Source organism: Trichoderma aggressivum (genome assembly GCF_033847375.1).
Source record: "Trichoderma aggressivum f. europaeum strain CBS 100526 chromosome Unknown scaffold_077, whole genome shotgun sequence".
Taxonomy (NCBI): domain Eukaryota; kingdom Fungi; phylum Ascomycota; class Sordariomycetes; order Hypocreales; family Hypocreaceae; genus Trichoderma; species Trichoderma aggressivum.
The window spans coordinates 85,010-99,200 of NW_026946443.1; the positions used below are offsets into that span (position 1 = coordinate 85,010).

Below are 14,191 nucleotides of genomic sequence, written 5' to 3' on the forward strand. Positions count from 1 at the left end.
CATTCTGCCAACGGATAGCTCTGGGCAGCTCGGGTTTTTTGGCTGAGCAGCACGCACTGCATATCTGTCTCACTGTTTGGTTCTGGAAGTGTATTGCAACAAGGAAGAAACAAAGACATATATCACGGGACAAGATGGGTTCCCAAGTCAACGTCGGAAAGGACTCTAAGCTGTTCGAGCCGCTTACAATTGCCAATGGCAAAATCACCCTCAAGCATCGAGTCGTGCTCGCTCCCTTGACGCGCAATCGTGGCACGCCGCATCGTGAGAACTCAACAGCTGAGAATCCGAATCGCGTCTGGATCCCCAACAATGTCATTGCAGAGTATTATGCGCAGCGGGCAACAGACGGCGGCCTGCTCATCAGCGAGGGCATTCCGCCTTCGCTAGAAGTATGTCACCGTTCCAGTCACCGTAGAGTTATAAGACGCGGGCAAGTTGACCTCGAGTCGTTTAGGGAAATGCCATGCCCGGAGTCCCCGGAATCTTCCTAGAAGAGCAAGCCAAAGGATGGAAGAAGGTTGTTGACGCCGTCCATGCCAAAGGTGCCTACATCTATGCGCAGCTCTGGCACTCTGGGCGTGCCAACATCCCGCAGCTTACCGGAACGCCCATCGTGGCCCCGTCGAGCATCCCCTGGGATGATCCCAACGAATGCTTCATGTATCCCGCACCCCACTCGACGACGCCTGTCAGGTATAGCGAGCAGCTACCACTCGAGCTGACGGCCGACCACATCCAGAAAACCATTCGCGATTACTGCTCGGCCGCAAAGACGGCCATGGAGCTTGGGTTTGACGGTGTGGAGCTTCACGGGGGCAACGGTTATCTGCCGGAGCAATTCCTAAGCTCCAACATCAACAAGAGAACAGACGAGTACGGTGGCTCGCCAGAGAAGCGCTGCAGGTTCGTCTTTGACCTGATGGCCGAGCTGGCCAAGACGGTGGGAGAAGACAACCTGGCCATCCGCCTGACTCCCTTTGGTCTCTTCAACCAGGCTCGCAGTGAGCAGCGTCTGGAGACTTGGGGCCATCTGTGCCGCGAGCTGAAGAAGCGCCATCCCAATCTGTCGTACGTGAGCTTCATCGAGCCACGATACGAGCAAATCTTTTCCGAGGCGGAGAAGCAACAGTTCCTTGCCTCATGGGGGCTTCCCAACGTCGACCTCTCCATGTTCCGCAAGATCTGGGGAGACACGCCCTTTTTCTCTGCCGGCGGCTTCGACCAGCTCAACTCGTGGGGGGTCTTGGAAAGCGGCAGATACGATGCCCTGCTGTACGGCAGATTTTTCATCAGCAATCCGGATCTGGTGGAGAGACTTCGCAACGGCTGGCCTCTTGCCCCGTACGATAGGTCTCGCTTCTATGGTCCGTTTGAGGACCCGACCATTGGCTTTACCGATTACCCGGCGTATGATGAGAAGCTTTGATGGCACGTAATGGTTAAAGGTTGCATGGAGCCGCAGGTACATGCATGATTATGCAGCACATGACACATTTTTTGATGGTGTAGTAATGGTTGTATACCATGAAGATGATGCTGTATCTGGGGTTGGCTGTTGGCGTTGTCTCTGAGCAATTTCAAGTCACAATGATGATAATACCGTACTCGTACATGGAAATTGACGACGATACCGCCGACCGGGTTTCCAGTCATTACGCAACTGCCGCAGCCAGAGTCAGCTGAATATACTGCGAGTCAGTTGCAGCGGAGCAGCCGCGTGCTGTTCCGTCTTCCCCTGCTGAGGGTAGGGCTTCACGGTAGCCAGTAGAAAACGGCAGCGGATCGCCCGTCAATCTGTGCCCGAAGCATATCCATATCGAAGCCCTCGCCGAGGTCCAAGATTGGGTCAATTTGCCAGCGGCTGAAGACTGTGAAGAAGTGATCTGCAAGCTGCCAGCTCGTATTGAAATTAAAGCGCGGACTCAAGACGGAGTCATTCGGATCTAAAGGCGGTTGTCAGGTCCACATCGAGCAATGGGCGACGACAGGGATCTACCTTGAACAGCAGGGCTCGAGCCATGCTTGCGCAGCTAAGTGTATCCATAGAGGATCGTCCAGCCGACGTTTGACAAGGCCGCATAGGCCGATATAACGGTTTCGCTCGGCCGCGGTGAGGGATCTCCTTTGGTGCTACGAGTACTCGTACGGTTCAGCCTCAAGTTTGCCGATGCATATGCGTAATGCACGACGCAGACTTGACATCCATACCTGTACTCTGGATTGCCGATATATCGTATCGTAAATGATTGACGCATGCACGCATGCACAGACGCCATTCCCCACGATGGCCCCCCAGACAGTCAGCTCGTTTAACGGCAGCATGACGCATGTACCATCAACTGAGACATGCTCAACGTCAGCTCGCAAGATGTCTCAAGCCTCAGTCAAGCCACTTGGAAAAGGGGGCGCTGTGAGACAGGGCGTCGAATATCAGGATAATACCGGGTAGCTGCCAGGCTATCCACCTCGGCTCTTGGCCACACGTCAACGTGCCGAATCTGAGCTTGCCAAATGTCAGACACTCGAGCGAGTTGAAAGACAAGCCAGCAAGGAATGATGTTGTAACCATGTCATGGACAAAAGAGGCCGGATTGAACCGGAGCTGGCAAAAGGCAAACGAAACAGAGCCGGAGGAAAACGGCGGGCGCTCCGACATTCGATTGAAGGGTCGCACAGTCGTTGCACGCTGGATCAAGGCGCAGGCAAAAGAGTGACCTGATTTATTCAAAGATTCAGGGCGCTTCGGGTCCGCCAAGGGATCAGGACCTGCTTGTACTGTGTTGTGTCACCAAAGCGTTAGCCCAGGGGGATTTTCGGGAGTCGGAGGCGCGGCCTGATGGCGGGTGGCGGCGCGGATCGAGCGTTTAGACTCGCGGAAAAGGCTTGGCCGGCGAAAACTCACCGAGCATCCCCAAAGGCTGTGCCTGTGCCTGTACTCGTACTCGTGCGTGGGGATTCATGGATAGGCATGTTGAATGCTTGCTGATGGGGAGAGATGTCGGTTGAAAGTCAATGGTCAATGATGTCTTCGCGGCTGCACGTGAGGCTTCTCGCGTGGCTGCCTACAAGGTGCAAGTGCTAACCTAGAGAGAGGCGCACATGTCTGCAAACAATCATAGGTACATGTATATACAACATGGATCTGAACAAGGGAAGTTTGTTGTACCTTAGTAGGCAGCAGCAGCATCTTTTGTGTTGAAAGATGGCCTTTACTCGTGATATCTCCACCGATCCGAGAGGCGTGGATGTAGAATGTATGTTACACGAAACCTCACATCAAACCCGACATCGCTGATCTGCTGCCAATCGTTTCCCCCAAATCCACAATGATCCTCGCCCAAATCCTGCCATCCTTGTAGCACCCATCAAGGTCCTTTGAAAAAAATAAAACTCTTTACAGAATTTTCCTCCTTGTGCCAACGTCCAAAACGTCTCTTTGTTTCTCGCTCGCTCCGCCACATGGAAAAGCGTTGCTTTGACGTCAGGCGACTTTTGCCCTCCCATCAGGCGCACCGCCCGAGTCGCCCATTGGCCCGCGTGACGTCAGGAGGCCCCCAAACCTTGCAAACCCCATGCAAACATTGATTGAGCCTTGGAACCCTCTTCAGCGCCTCCGGATCGCTGGAAACCCGCTGCAGCCATCGCTGTAGGACACCGGAGCCGGGCGCGTCTATTGGAAGCTTGGAGGCCTGATGCGCTGCAAATCGCCCATCGTTCCCTGTAAGTGTAAAAGGCCCTTCTGACCTGCACAAGTCAGCGGGGCTCATCATCATTGCCGTCCAACCTCAGACATCGGATGCCTGTTGACGGCATCGTCCATCCCGGCTTATACTCGTACATATAAGCAGCGCGATTCCCCTGCCTGATGCCGCTCTCGGCTTGACAATGTCCGTCTTTTGCTTTCCTCGAGAGCTTCCTTTCGCCCTGTAACGCAACCATTCGCCCACTCTCTTCCATCCATACATACCATGCCCCTCTACCCCTCGTCGCGGCGCTCCGAGCCAGAGCCCGCGCAAGGCCTCAACCACTCATACTACAACCCAGACGAGCCTGTCGATCCATATCAAGACCCTTCGTCCTCTCGCCGCCGATCCGAAAAGGGCCGCCGACCCCCGTCTCCCGCCTATTCGCCCGACGACGACCGCAAATCCCGGCGCGGCAGCCGTCGCGACCAGTCCCCGGGCTACGGAGGTGCAGATGCGAAGCCATCTCGTAGCCGTCGACATCCAAGCCCGCCGGCCTTCTCTGCGCCCTCTCCTCCGCCTCAGCGAGACCCTCGCTCATCCCGCCGTGACCGTGACCGCGACCGCGACCGCGACACTTATTCGCCGAGGGACTCACCGAGAGACTCGCAGCGAGATTCACAGCGAGATTCGCGCCACCGAGATGCTGACCGGCGCTCACGAGACTACCCCCCTCCTCCCCCGTCGGATCCACGTGAGCGGCGTCACAGGTCCTCGCGCCGTGAGCCATCCCCAGAACCCCCACGGCGGTCTCGATATGACTCCCCAGACCACAAAAGCCGTTCTTCACGCGGCTACCCAGCACCCGCACCCGCACCCGCACCCGCACCCGCACCCGCACCCGCACCCTCGTCCGATGACCGAGCCAGCAGGGACCCTCGTTCTTCTCGCCGGTCCCATGGAGGAGCAGCATCGTCATCACCACCACCGCAGAAGTCGTCACGCTCTCGCGGCGATGACGACAGAAGAGATGACCGGGAGCGACGACATCGCTCACAGCCTCGCGACACGGATGCCGGCCACGGCTCAAGCCGCAGCCGGGACCTAGATCGAACTCGGGACCGGGACCGAGACCGGGACCGAGACCGGGATCGAGGCCATGACCGCGGCGGCCGTGATCGTGACCGTGGAGCCCCCAGTGCCGGCCGCTCCTCACTCAAGCGTCGCAGCACCATGCCCGCAGTGCCCAGCTCGGGCCTCAAGCTCAAAGGCGGCACCACTTCCTGGTGGAAGAACCCAGTTGTCCAGGCCGGCGCCCGCACCGCCCTGGCTGCTGGTGCCCAGGCCATTATGCAGAACCGCAAAGAAGCCGGTCCTTGGCTGGGCGCAAAGGGGGCCAAGGTCGCCACGGCTGCTCTGACGGCCGCCCTGGCTGATGGACTGGCCGGCGGCGGCAAGAGGCGTTGATTATGAATATGTGTCTGGGGACGACTGGCGGGTTCCTTCTCTCTTCCTTCTTTCCTCTCTTGTTTGTTCGGTTATGATACAGTAACGATGATGACGGCGACGGCGGCTTGCTTGCTTTCTTATCTGATGACATTTGCAAATTGGTTCTACCTCCTTTTTTTCTTCTCCCGTTTAGATAAGGGATGGATTGTATACAACGGACGACCCTCTTACTTCACGACGACACGAATTGACAGAAATTATGGCGTTAACGGAGCGTTGCTGCTACCACTAGTCTTGTTTAATGCTGCTCTTCTCCTTTGTACGATATCAAGATAGACGGCCTAGTTCCACGGATGTCTACCTCTTCTCACAGGACATGCCTGCAGCGGCATGAACATCTCCTTTCCTGACGATGGCTTTTGACGAATTCTCTCATCATCCTCTACCTAAGCCAAGCCCACTTTCCACTTTCGGTATATACACAGGCATAATATAGAGTATTAGCTCGTACCAATTATTCTTACCATTGAAGTCTTTAACCCCCCCTCGCATGTGAAAACACCATCTGCCCGCTTCCACAACAACATCGCGACTCTCTCTCTCTCTTCCCGCCACTCTTCGTCTTTGAGTCTCAACAACCGCTCTCTCGCCCATCATCCATCAAAGGCACCTTGGCCGAGCGGTCTAAGGCGCCGTGTTCAGGATTTCATCTTGCTTCGCGGTCTAGTAATAGGCGAGGGTTCGAATCCCTCAGGTGTCATTTTTTGTCCTTTTGCACTCCTGTCGCTTTCGGTCTCTGTGTATATGAACAACTCCAAAAGTCTCTCATTGATAGGTAGTTAGGTAGTGTTATAATCGTATACAAGCAAAAGCCATATCAAACAAAAACACCCCAGTCAACACCGTTATAAACCATGTCCGTTCGCATACACCATTGCAGATACCAGTCTCTTCGGATAATCGCGATTCAAGTCCCCTTGATTTTTTTTTTCACAACTTAACCCCCTTATGCTTGCGAGCCAATGTTCCAAGGCTTGCACTTGGACGCAACGCACAGGCCGTTGCAGCAAGCTCCAACGTATGAGCCGTCCGGAGCAAAGCAGGAATCTATTCATCATGAATTAGCATATACAAATAACACAACCACACGACTATCCCTCATCCACAAAGCTTACCATAAGTGGCAACACAAGTTCCCTGGCAAGAAATGCTGGTGACTGCCTGCGGGGGATCAATCACGACCTGCTGTGTCACGCCATCAGAGGCAATGGTGCTGCTCAAGTTCTTCGGGCCGGGAGTCTCAATCACACAGGCCTGGAGAACGTTGAAGTCGGGGGCGTCAATCACCACGATGGGGAGGGTGCTGTATGTCAAGACGGGCTTGCCATCTGCCGGAACGGTCAGAGGGTAAGAGTGGTCATCGCCCTCGGAACGAAGAGTGACGTGAGCAGTCTGCACACTGTCCTGGGCCAGGGACAAGCCGGCAAAGAGGCCAACGGCAACGAGTGAGGCGAAGAACTTCATGTTGAGTGATGAAAAGTCGTTGGTATGATGATGATGATGATGATGATGATGGTGATGATGATGATCGAAAGAATCGAGTGTTTGGTTTCAAAGGCTTGTTTGCTTGTTTTCTGCTGTAGGCTTCGGATCCTTCTTCCAAACACTGGTGGCATCACTCGTTTATATATTCTTGCTGCACCCTCCTCTTCCAGCCTAGTCCGGTAAGCAAACTGACGATCGTTCCGCATCTCACTCTGTGCCATTCAGGGTCCCGACGTCATTTGCCCCTTGATGCGAGTTCGAAATACGAGAAAAAAAAAAGAAGGAAAAAGAAAGCAATCAAGAAGCGGTCAATGCAATGGGCCTCTGCTGTTCTCGTGATGTTGGGATCCATCTGCAGTGCCTGATGAGTAAACCTTTTGTGCTGCTTTCTATTTTTATGCTTCCTCCATTCGTCAAACCGAAAACAAGGTTGACAGCAAGTCTAATGCAGAGACATGCCCGACTCATCCTTCTGCCGATGAGCCGAGCCGCATCTACATACCTACACCGGCATCAACAGAGTAGGCCGTGATTCGTGGATTTACCTGTATCAATCCCCCGTGTTTTTGGTAATCTTTACTGACACGTCTGGACAGTCAGTAGGAATCTTCACAAGACTGGCATGCTTGTTCCGATTCCAGAAAGCTCGTATATGCAGGAAGTCGGCGGGAATGCCACGCAGCGGAATCTGATTAGATAGATCTGCTATTTGGCTCGCAAAACGGGGAATTGCAGTGCCACCCCCGTGTGAGATGCTGGTATCCCCTGATTTGGCACTGCCGATGGGCCGGAACACGAGCAATATGCCCCCTTCAAGTACTCGTACATGTAGATAGTCCCACTGGCCCGGGATCCGTGCTGCATATAAGTTGCGGCTGTCTGAGTCGTGCTCTGTAAACTCCAAGCGGTCAAGTCCCATCGCCAAGGCTTAGACACCGGCAACTCGTCAAGGGTCAGACAGCCTCGGGCATTTTCCCACAAACAGACATCACCTGCTTCATAAGACATCAATCGCAACCTCACAAGGAAATGCTAATAATGTTGCCGCCAAAAAGAAAACGCTCCAGAGACCTGAGAGAAAAAAATTGACCGAGACAGGGGTCGAACCTGCAACCTCCTGATATACTGTATCGTAGTCAGACGCTCTGCCATTGAGCCACACGGCCTATTTGATTGACAAGGCGGAGGCATATCTTAGCCTATGACGGAATGTTGGAGTTGAAAATTTCGCACAAACCCACAACCTTTCAGATCGACGGGAAATCAATATTCCATTCCGGATTATCGGCTTCAGCTCTTTCAAGTTGCAAGACATGTCAGATTCTCCACATTCTTCCACAGGCAAGGAGGATTGGTTGATTTTGCTTTGTTCAACAAGCACAGTGTTGTCTTTGCATCTATTCTGTAATATGAAACAACTCACCAGGAGGCCATGTAGACCCTCCCCTCGTAAGGACGCAAAGCTCCTTCATCAACCTTGCCGTCATACGAAGACATGATTGGTACAAACTTGACGCTGGCGCCCTCTTCAATTCCTAGCTCTTCAATCGTGGGCTTTTCCCAGTTGCTCTCCTCGCCAGTAAAGTTGAGCGCAACTACGGCCTTGGCCGATCCATTGGACGGCGGCTCCTTCACAAAGGTGTAGATGCTCTTGTCCTCCTCCCGTAGCGTCCGATAGTCGCCATATACGAGCAGATCGGCATACTCCTTTCGGAAGCGCACCGCCTTTCGCCAGTAGGCCAAGACGCTGTGCGGGTCGTCGAGCTGCGAAGCGACATCAATTTGACCAGCTAGGGGGTGAGGCTTCATCCAGGGCTCTTTGACCTCCTTTCCAGACTTCTCTGCTTCTTCAGAGAAGCCGCCGTATTTTGCTTTCCCGTTCCATACCATTGGAACACGAGGGTGATCTCGCGCAAAATGTGCTAGAGAAGTGAGGGCCTTGTCCAGGCCTTGGCCATTGCGGTGTTGCCGAATAAAGTCAAGGTAGAGGCAACTGCTGACATCAATGTAATTCTCGAGCGGATAGCCCTCCTCTGGGACGTTGATGGATCCAATCTCCTGGCCCTGATATATGTACTGGGTGCCACTTAGACAGGCCTGCAGAAGAGCCAGCATCTTTCCACTCGCAACTCGATGCTGGGGGCTGTCATCTGCGAAACGTGTAATTGATCGCGCCTGGTCGTGGTTCTCTAGAAAGACTGTTGTCCAAGCATCGGTACCCCTGATAAGGTTTTGGGTCCGAGCAATGGCTTCCTTGAACTCGGGCAGCTGCCAGTCCTTGGGCTTTGCGTCGTACCTCAGTGGACGGTTGAAGCCAACATTCACAACGTCAAACTGGAAAACCATGTCGAGCTGCTTGGCTTCCGCACTCACATACTGTAGCACGCGAGCCATATCTGGCGTCGAGGGAAGCTCACCAACCGTGATGGCGCCATATTTGGCCAGAATCTGATTCATCTCGCCGAGGAACTCGTGCATTCTGGGGCCATTGCAGTACAGCATGTCGGCCACTTGGTATGGCGCTCCAGGGTCCAACTCTGGTGCGTCAGGCAACCCAGGTGGCTTGCTGTACATGTTGACGGTGTCGATGCGGAAGCCATCGACACCGCGTCCAAGCCAAAACTCCATTGCTGAAGCATACAGGGCTTTGCGGGTGGCGGGGTTCTCCCAGTTCAGGTCCGGCTGCTCTTTGGCAAACAAGTGAAGATAGTACTCGCCTGATTGCTCATCCCACTCCCACACGCTGTCGCCGCCAAACTTGCAGCGCCAGTTGTTTGGAGGAAGACGCTGGCCAGTGGGGGAATACTTGGCTGGCCTCCAAATGTACCAGTCACGCTTTGAGTTGTCCTTGCTTGAACGGGACTCCTTGAACCAAGGATGCAGGTCGGATGTATGGTTGATAACAAGGTCCAGCATGACCTTCATGCCTCGAGCATGGGCCTCGCGGATCAGAGTCTCCATGTCTTGTAGAGTGCCGTAAGGCGGGTAGATGTCTTCATAATTGGAGATGTCGTACCCCATGTCCACCTGAGGACTATCGTACATGGGACAGATCCAGACAACATCGACACCAAGACTGGCGATGTAATCTAGCTTAGAGGTGATGCCCGGAAGGTCACCGATTCCATCTCCATTAGAATCACAGAATGATGCCGGGTAGATTTGGTAGATTACGGCATGTTTCCACCACAGCTTGAGACGTCCGGGCACAGTCATGTTTTCCAGTAGACGTGGTAAAAAAAAAAAAGAGAGAGAAATTTCTTGACAAAGTAAATGAGAAATGAATTTGGATATGTCCACAGTCGTCAAAAAGCGACTACAAAGCGAAAGTTGTCCAGTTGCAAGAGGAAGAGGCAAAGAGGAACTGGGCAGGTTACTTTGTTTTCGGTGAGGAAAGGGGGTGTAGTCATTCAAGAAGCCCAAGAAAGCTTTGAAAAAATCCCGAACCGGGCTCTTAAATCCCCCCGTGTGAGCCTTCATTGTCCAGCGATAACGGAAAGCTCGCTCAACAAGTTTAAGGCAGCACGATGCTTGGAACTCCACCATCAACGGGGAATGAGCATGACCGGGATGCGGGTTCTTCGAAGCGTCCGTTGATAGGAGGAGCGGATGTTTGCCGAGACTCATGCTGATGATTTTGTAGTAGTATCTGTTGTGTCGATTGTCGATAGTTGGCCGAGACCATCTTCGTATCGCTTGCCTGGCGTAGATACTTCCCAAAGAAAGGCGGGGGGAAGTGTCTCGGTGGACAGGCTAACGGCGCAAACTGGGGATTAAGAGCCATGATTTGCTGAATGTCGGACCGACGAAAGAAAAGAGATGCCCATTGGACCATTGTCGGCCCGATGCTATGCCCTTTTGGTGTCAAGTTCCACGGCCGCTCTGACACTTGACCTCTTGACTGTTGGCTCCGGCGGTTTGCAATGGGTCCTTGGCTTCGTTATTCCCCATTTTCAACCACACTAGCGGCGTCTTATGGGATGGTAGGCAGAGATAATTCGCTCCGCGTGCCGTTGAAGCGAGGTTGTAGCCACTCCGACTACAACCTACAAGAATTTGCCCCCTCAAACCTGTGCTCATAGAGTCTGAATGAGTGGAGCCCGATGTTGAAGCACCTATCTCGGACTAAGCAGCTTGGTGTCCGCGCGAGGTTGGCATCGTACCAGGTCTACCTGGACTGCGAAACTGTCTTGCCATGAAGTCTTTCCGGGACGACCAATTTCCGAGCTAATGGTTGAATCAGCTGAAAAAATAGTTTCATCTTGGCGCTCAAAATCGAATCACCTGCCCGAGGACAGGTTGATATGTCGGACCGACGCTTGCCAATGTGCAGACAGTGGTTCGAGTTCTGTTGTCGGCTGCTAACCGGCATCCATGCTCAGTACATCGTGGGGTCCCCATGGGGTAGCTGGCGAGTGTTGCTGGTCAACCCCCCTCCCTCCGGCTTCGTTTTGACCATCCCAGACGAAATCATGCAAGGTTGCCGATTGGTATCTTGCCTATTTGAATCTTTCTCACAGCCAAGCCCCCTCGAAATACGCAGAGCACCCATGAGGGTTGTTGGCTGCCCTCCAGACACAAATGCATGAATAACAAGACCCATAACAAGAACACACGAGAGCATGTCAGTGGCGGGCTGCTAGAATGAAAGATTGAATCCGAATAGTCGCCTTTCTGACATCCAGGGAAATTGGTTCAATGTCCATGTCTCGGACCGACAGAGCAGTCTAGACTGGACCAAGTTGAATGCCGAAGAACCGCAATCGACTCTCCACAGAGCCTGCAGGTTCCCATGATCCCCTCCACGTTTACCCCGGACGAAGCTAGATGGCCAACAACTCTTCGGATCGCTTTTAGACTGGCGGAGGTGAGCGTGGACATGCGTCCAACTAACTGCCAGTGGCGCACTAGTTTAAACTGAGCTAAATCGAACCATATTATCCGCTCAACGCCCACGCCGTGGCTTTTGAAGTTCCATGTCATCCCGTCAATAGCCACGATTTTTTTTTTCTTCTCTTCTTCTTTTCACCAAACTCCATTACTACAAGATTGTGTAGAATCCTGCTTGGGCTGGACTTGCTCACCACGCCGCGCCTGGTAGTCGTGTATATAAGTTCCAATCGAGTGCCGCTTTGGGGTCTTGTTTCCCTCCCCCTCTTTTCTCATCCAACCTCAACCTCAGTTATCAAGTCTTCGAGCCTGCGGTGTGGATGACTTGAAAATCTCTACTTTACCTCAAGGTTGATACCCCCTTTTTCGTCTTCTTGTTTTCTTGTTGCTTCATAGTATTGCCAACATGGCAGAGAACGAAGACATAGAGCCGCATCATGTCTCGGCATCCGTGCCCGCCAAGGTGGACATTTCGACTGTCCAGGAGGCTGCGGCGGCAACTGATGCTGAGCACAACATGGGCCTTGTCAAATCCTTCAAGCTGTATCGGAAAGCTTGTTTGTGGTCCATCTTCATCTCGACTTGCATCATCATGGACGGCTTCGACACGGCCCTTTTGCGGTCGCTCTTTGCGTACCCAGCCTTTCAACGCCAATTTGGAGACCTGCAGCCCAACGGGTCTTACCAACTCACGGCCGCTTGGCAGTCTGGCCTCACCAACGGAGTGCTCTGCGGCTCAATCATAGGTCTCTTCATGAACGGTATCCTCGCCGACCGCTTTGGGTATCGCAAGACATTAATCGGTGCGCTGATTGCAATCACGGGCTTCATCTTCATCATCTTCTTTGCCAAATCGCTGCCTCAGCTTCTCGCTGGAGAAATCCTTGCCGGAATCCCGTGGGGAATCTTCCAGACGCTGACAACCACGTACGCCTCGGAGGTCTGCCCGACCCATCTTCGAGCCTATCTGACGACGTACAATAACCTCTGCTGGGTTATCGGCCAGTTTATCGCGTCTGGCGTCCTCCGCGCCATGGTCTCCAGGACGGACGAATGGGGCTATAGGATTCCATTTGCGCTGCAGTGGATGTGGCCAGTCCCTTTGATAATCGGCATCTACCTTGCTCCCGAGTCTCCCTGGTGGCTCGTCCGCCGCGGAAAACTAGACGAGGCCAAGCACTCGTTGGCCCGTCTCACTAGCCGCAACGTTGAGGATGCCGACTTTAGCATTGACGAGACCATATCGCTGATGATTCACACCAACGAGATGGAGAGAGAGTTGACCTCGGGCACGACGTACTGGGACCTCTTCAAGGGCGTCAATGCTCGCCGCACCGAAATCGTTTGCATGGTTTGGATGGGCCAGACTCTCTCTGGCTCCAACTTTATGGGATACTCGACATATTTTTACCAACAAGCAGGATTGGCCGTCAGCAACTCCTTTAGCATGTCCCTCGGCCAATATGGCATTGGCATCGTCGGCACTATCATGTCTTGGTTCTTGATGACTTGGTTCGGTAGAAGAACATTGTTCTTTACCGGCCAAGTGTGCGCGTGCATCATCCTCTTCACCATTGGCTGCGCGTCTTTCGCAGGCTCACACGATACTGGTGCGCAATGGGGCATCGGCTCCTTGCTCCTCATCTTTACGTTTGTATACGACTGTTCAGTTGGTTTGTCTCCCGCGTTCCCGGTGATGTTGTCTCCATCATAGTAACAGGAACTATAGGTCCCATCTGTTATTCCCTCGTTGCCGAGCTCACGTCTACCCGTCTGCGAACCAAGTCTGTGGTGTTGGCCCGGAACATGTACAACGTCGCCAGCATCATTGCCAACATCCTGACACCACGGATGCTCAACCCCACCGCATGGGGCTGGGGTGCAAAGACGGGCTTCTTCTGGGCTGGCACCGCGTTATGCTGTGCCACCTGGACCTTCTTCCGCCTCCCGGAGCCCAAGGGCAGGACATACGGTGAGTTGGATACCTTGTTCGAGCAGAGAGTGAGCGCCCGCAAGTTTGCCACCACTGCCGTGGGAAGGATTGATGCCGGGTTCGAGTCTGTTTCGATTAGAAAGGATGGAGGTTCCACGGCCGAGATTGAGCAGGTAACGACCAAGTCGTAAAGCTCGTCGTCTAGGGAACAGAGACGGTGGTGGCCCGAAGCAAGCCGTTTGTTTGTTTTGTTTTGTTTGTTTTGTTTGTTTGTTTGTTGTCCTTGCTGGCTTTGAGAGATTCCTAGTGATGCCTAATTCAACCTGTTGTTTTTTTTACCCGAGTCTCTCTTGATGGAAAATAGCCAGAATGCCCTAGGCCATTTGCAGCGTCCGATTCAGACGGCCTTGTTTCTTTTTTGCCTGCCGTATTGAGCACTTGCACTCGTGATCGCGCTCCGCAATAGCACGTACGTACTCCGTTCTCCGAACTCCATTTTTTTACAACGAGCGCCTGTAAAGCACATGGATTGCATAGTCGTAGCAACACGTGGGGGCGAAAAGCCACGTTCTCGCGCAAAAGCTGAAAAAAAAAATGTTCATAAAATCGAGGCATGCCGCTTCGCCTTTCGGGGGGGGGGGGGGGGGGGGGGGGGGGGGGGGGGGGGGGGGGGGGGGGGGGGGGGCGT

The 14,191-nt window shown here is 53.6% G+C and overlaps 5 protein-coding genes across 5 annotated transcripts; 3 read left to right on the plus strand and 2 right to left on the minus strand.

The window, feature by feature from the left end:
- Positions 1-134: 134 nt before the first annotated feature.
- Triagg1_10596 (uncharacterized protein) lies at positions 135-1,429 on the plus strand (the record flags this gene model as incomplete). The annotated part of the gene is made up of 2 exons (XM_062894684.1): positions 135-392; positions 458-1,429. 2 exons carry the CDS (start codon positions 135-137, stop codon positions 1,427-1,429), a joined length of 1,230 nt encoding a protein of 409 aa, XP_062750473.1.
- A 2,542-nt stretch (positions 1,430-3,971) lies between these two features.
- On the plus strand, positions 3,972-5,153 carry Triagg1_10597 (uncharacterized protein; the record flags this gene model as incomplete). Its single annotated transcript, XM_062894687.1, has 1 exon — positions 3,972-5,153. The coding sequence occupies one exon, from the start codon at positions 3,972-3,974 to the stop codon at positions 5,151-5,153; it is 1,182 nt and encodes a 393-aa protein (XP_062750474.1).
- Positions 5,154-6,141: 988 nt separating this feature from the next.
- Triagg1_10598 (uncharacterized protein) lies at positions 6,142-6,659 on the minus strand (the record flags this gene model as incomplete). Its single annotated transcript, XM_062894688.1, has 2 exons — positions 6,142-6,242; positions 6,311-6,659. 2 exons carry the CDS (start codon positions 6,657-6,659, stop codon positions 6,142-6,144), a joined length of 450 nt encoding a protein of 149 aa, XP_062750475.1.
- A 1,440-nt stretch (positions 6,660-8,099) lies between these two features.
- On the minus strand, positions 8,100-9,896 carry Triagg1_10599 (CAZyme family GH13; the record flags this gene model as incomplete). The annotated part of the gene is made up of 1 exon (XM_062894689.1): positions 8,100-9,896. One exon carries the CDS (start codon positions 9,894-9,896, stop codon positions 8,100-8,102), a length of 1,797 nt encoding a protein of 598 aa, XP_062750476.1.
- A 2,080-nt stretch (positions 9,897-11,976) lies between these two features.
- Positions 11,977-13,694, plus strand: Triagg1_10600 (uncharacterized protein; the record flags this gene model as incomplete). Its single annotated transcript, XM_062894690.1, has 2 exons — positions 11,977-13,243; positions 13,300-13,694. The coding sequence occupies 2 exons, from the start codon at positions 11,977-11,979 to the stop codon at positions 13,692-13,694; spliced, it is 1,662 nt and encodes a 553-aa protein (XP_062750477.1).
- Positions 13,695-14,191: the final 497 nt, after the last annotated feature.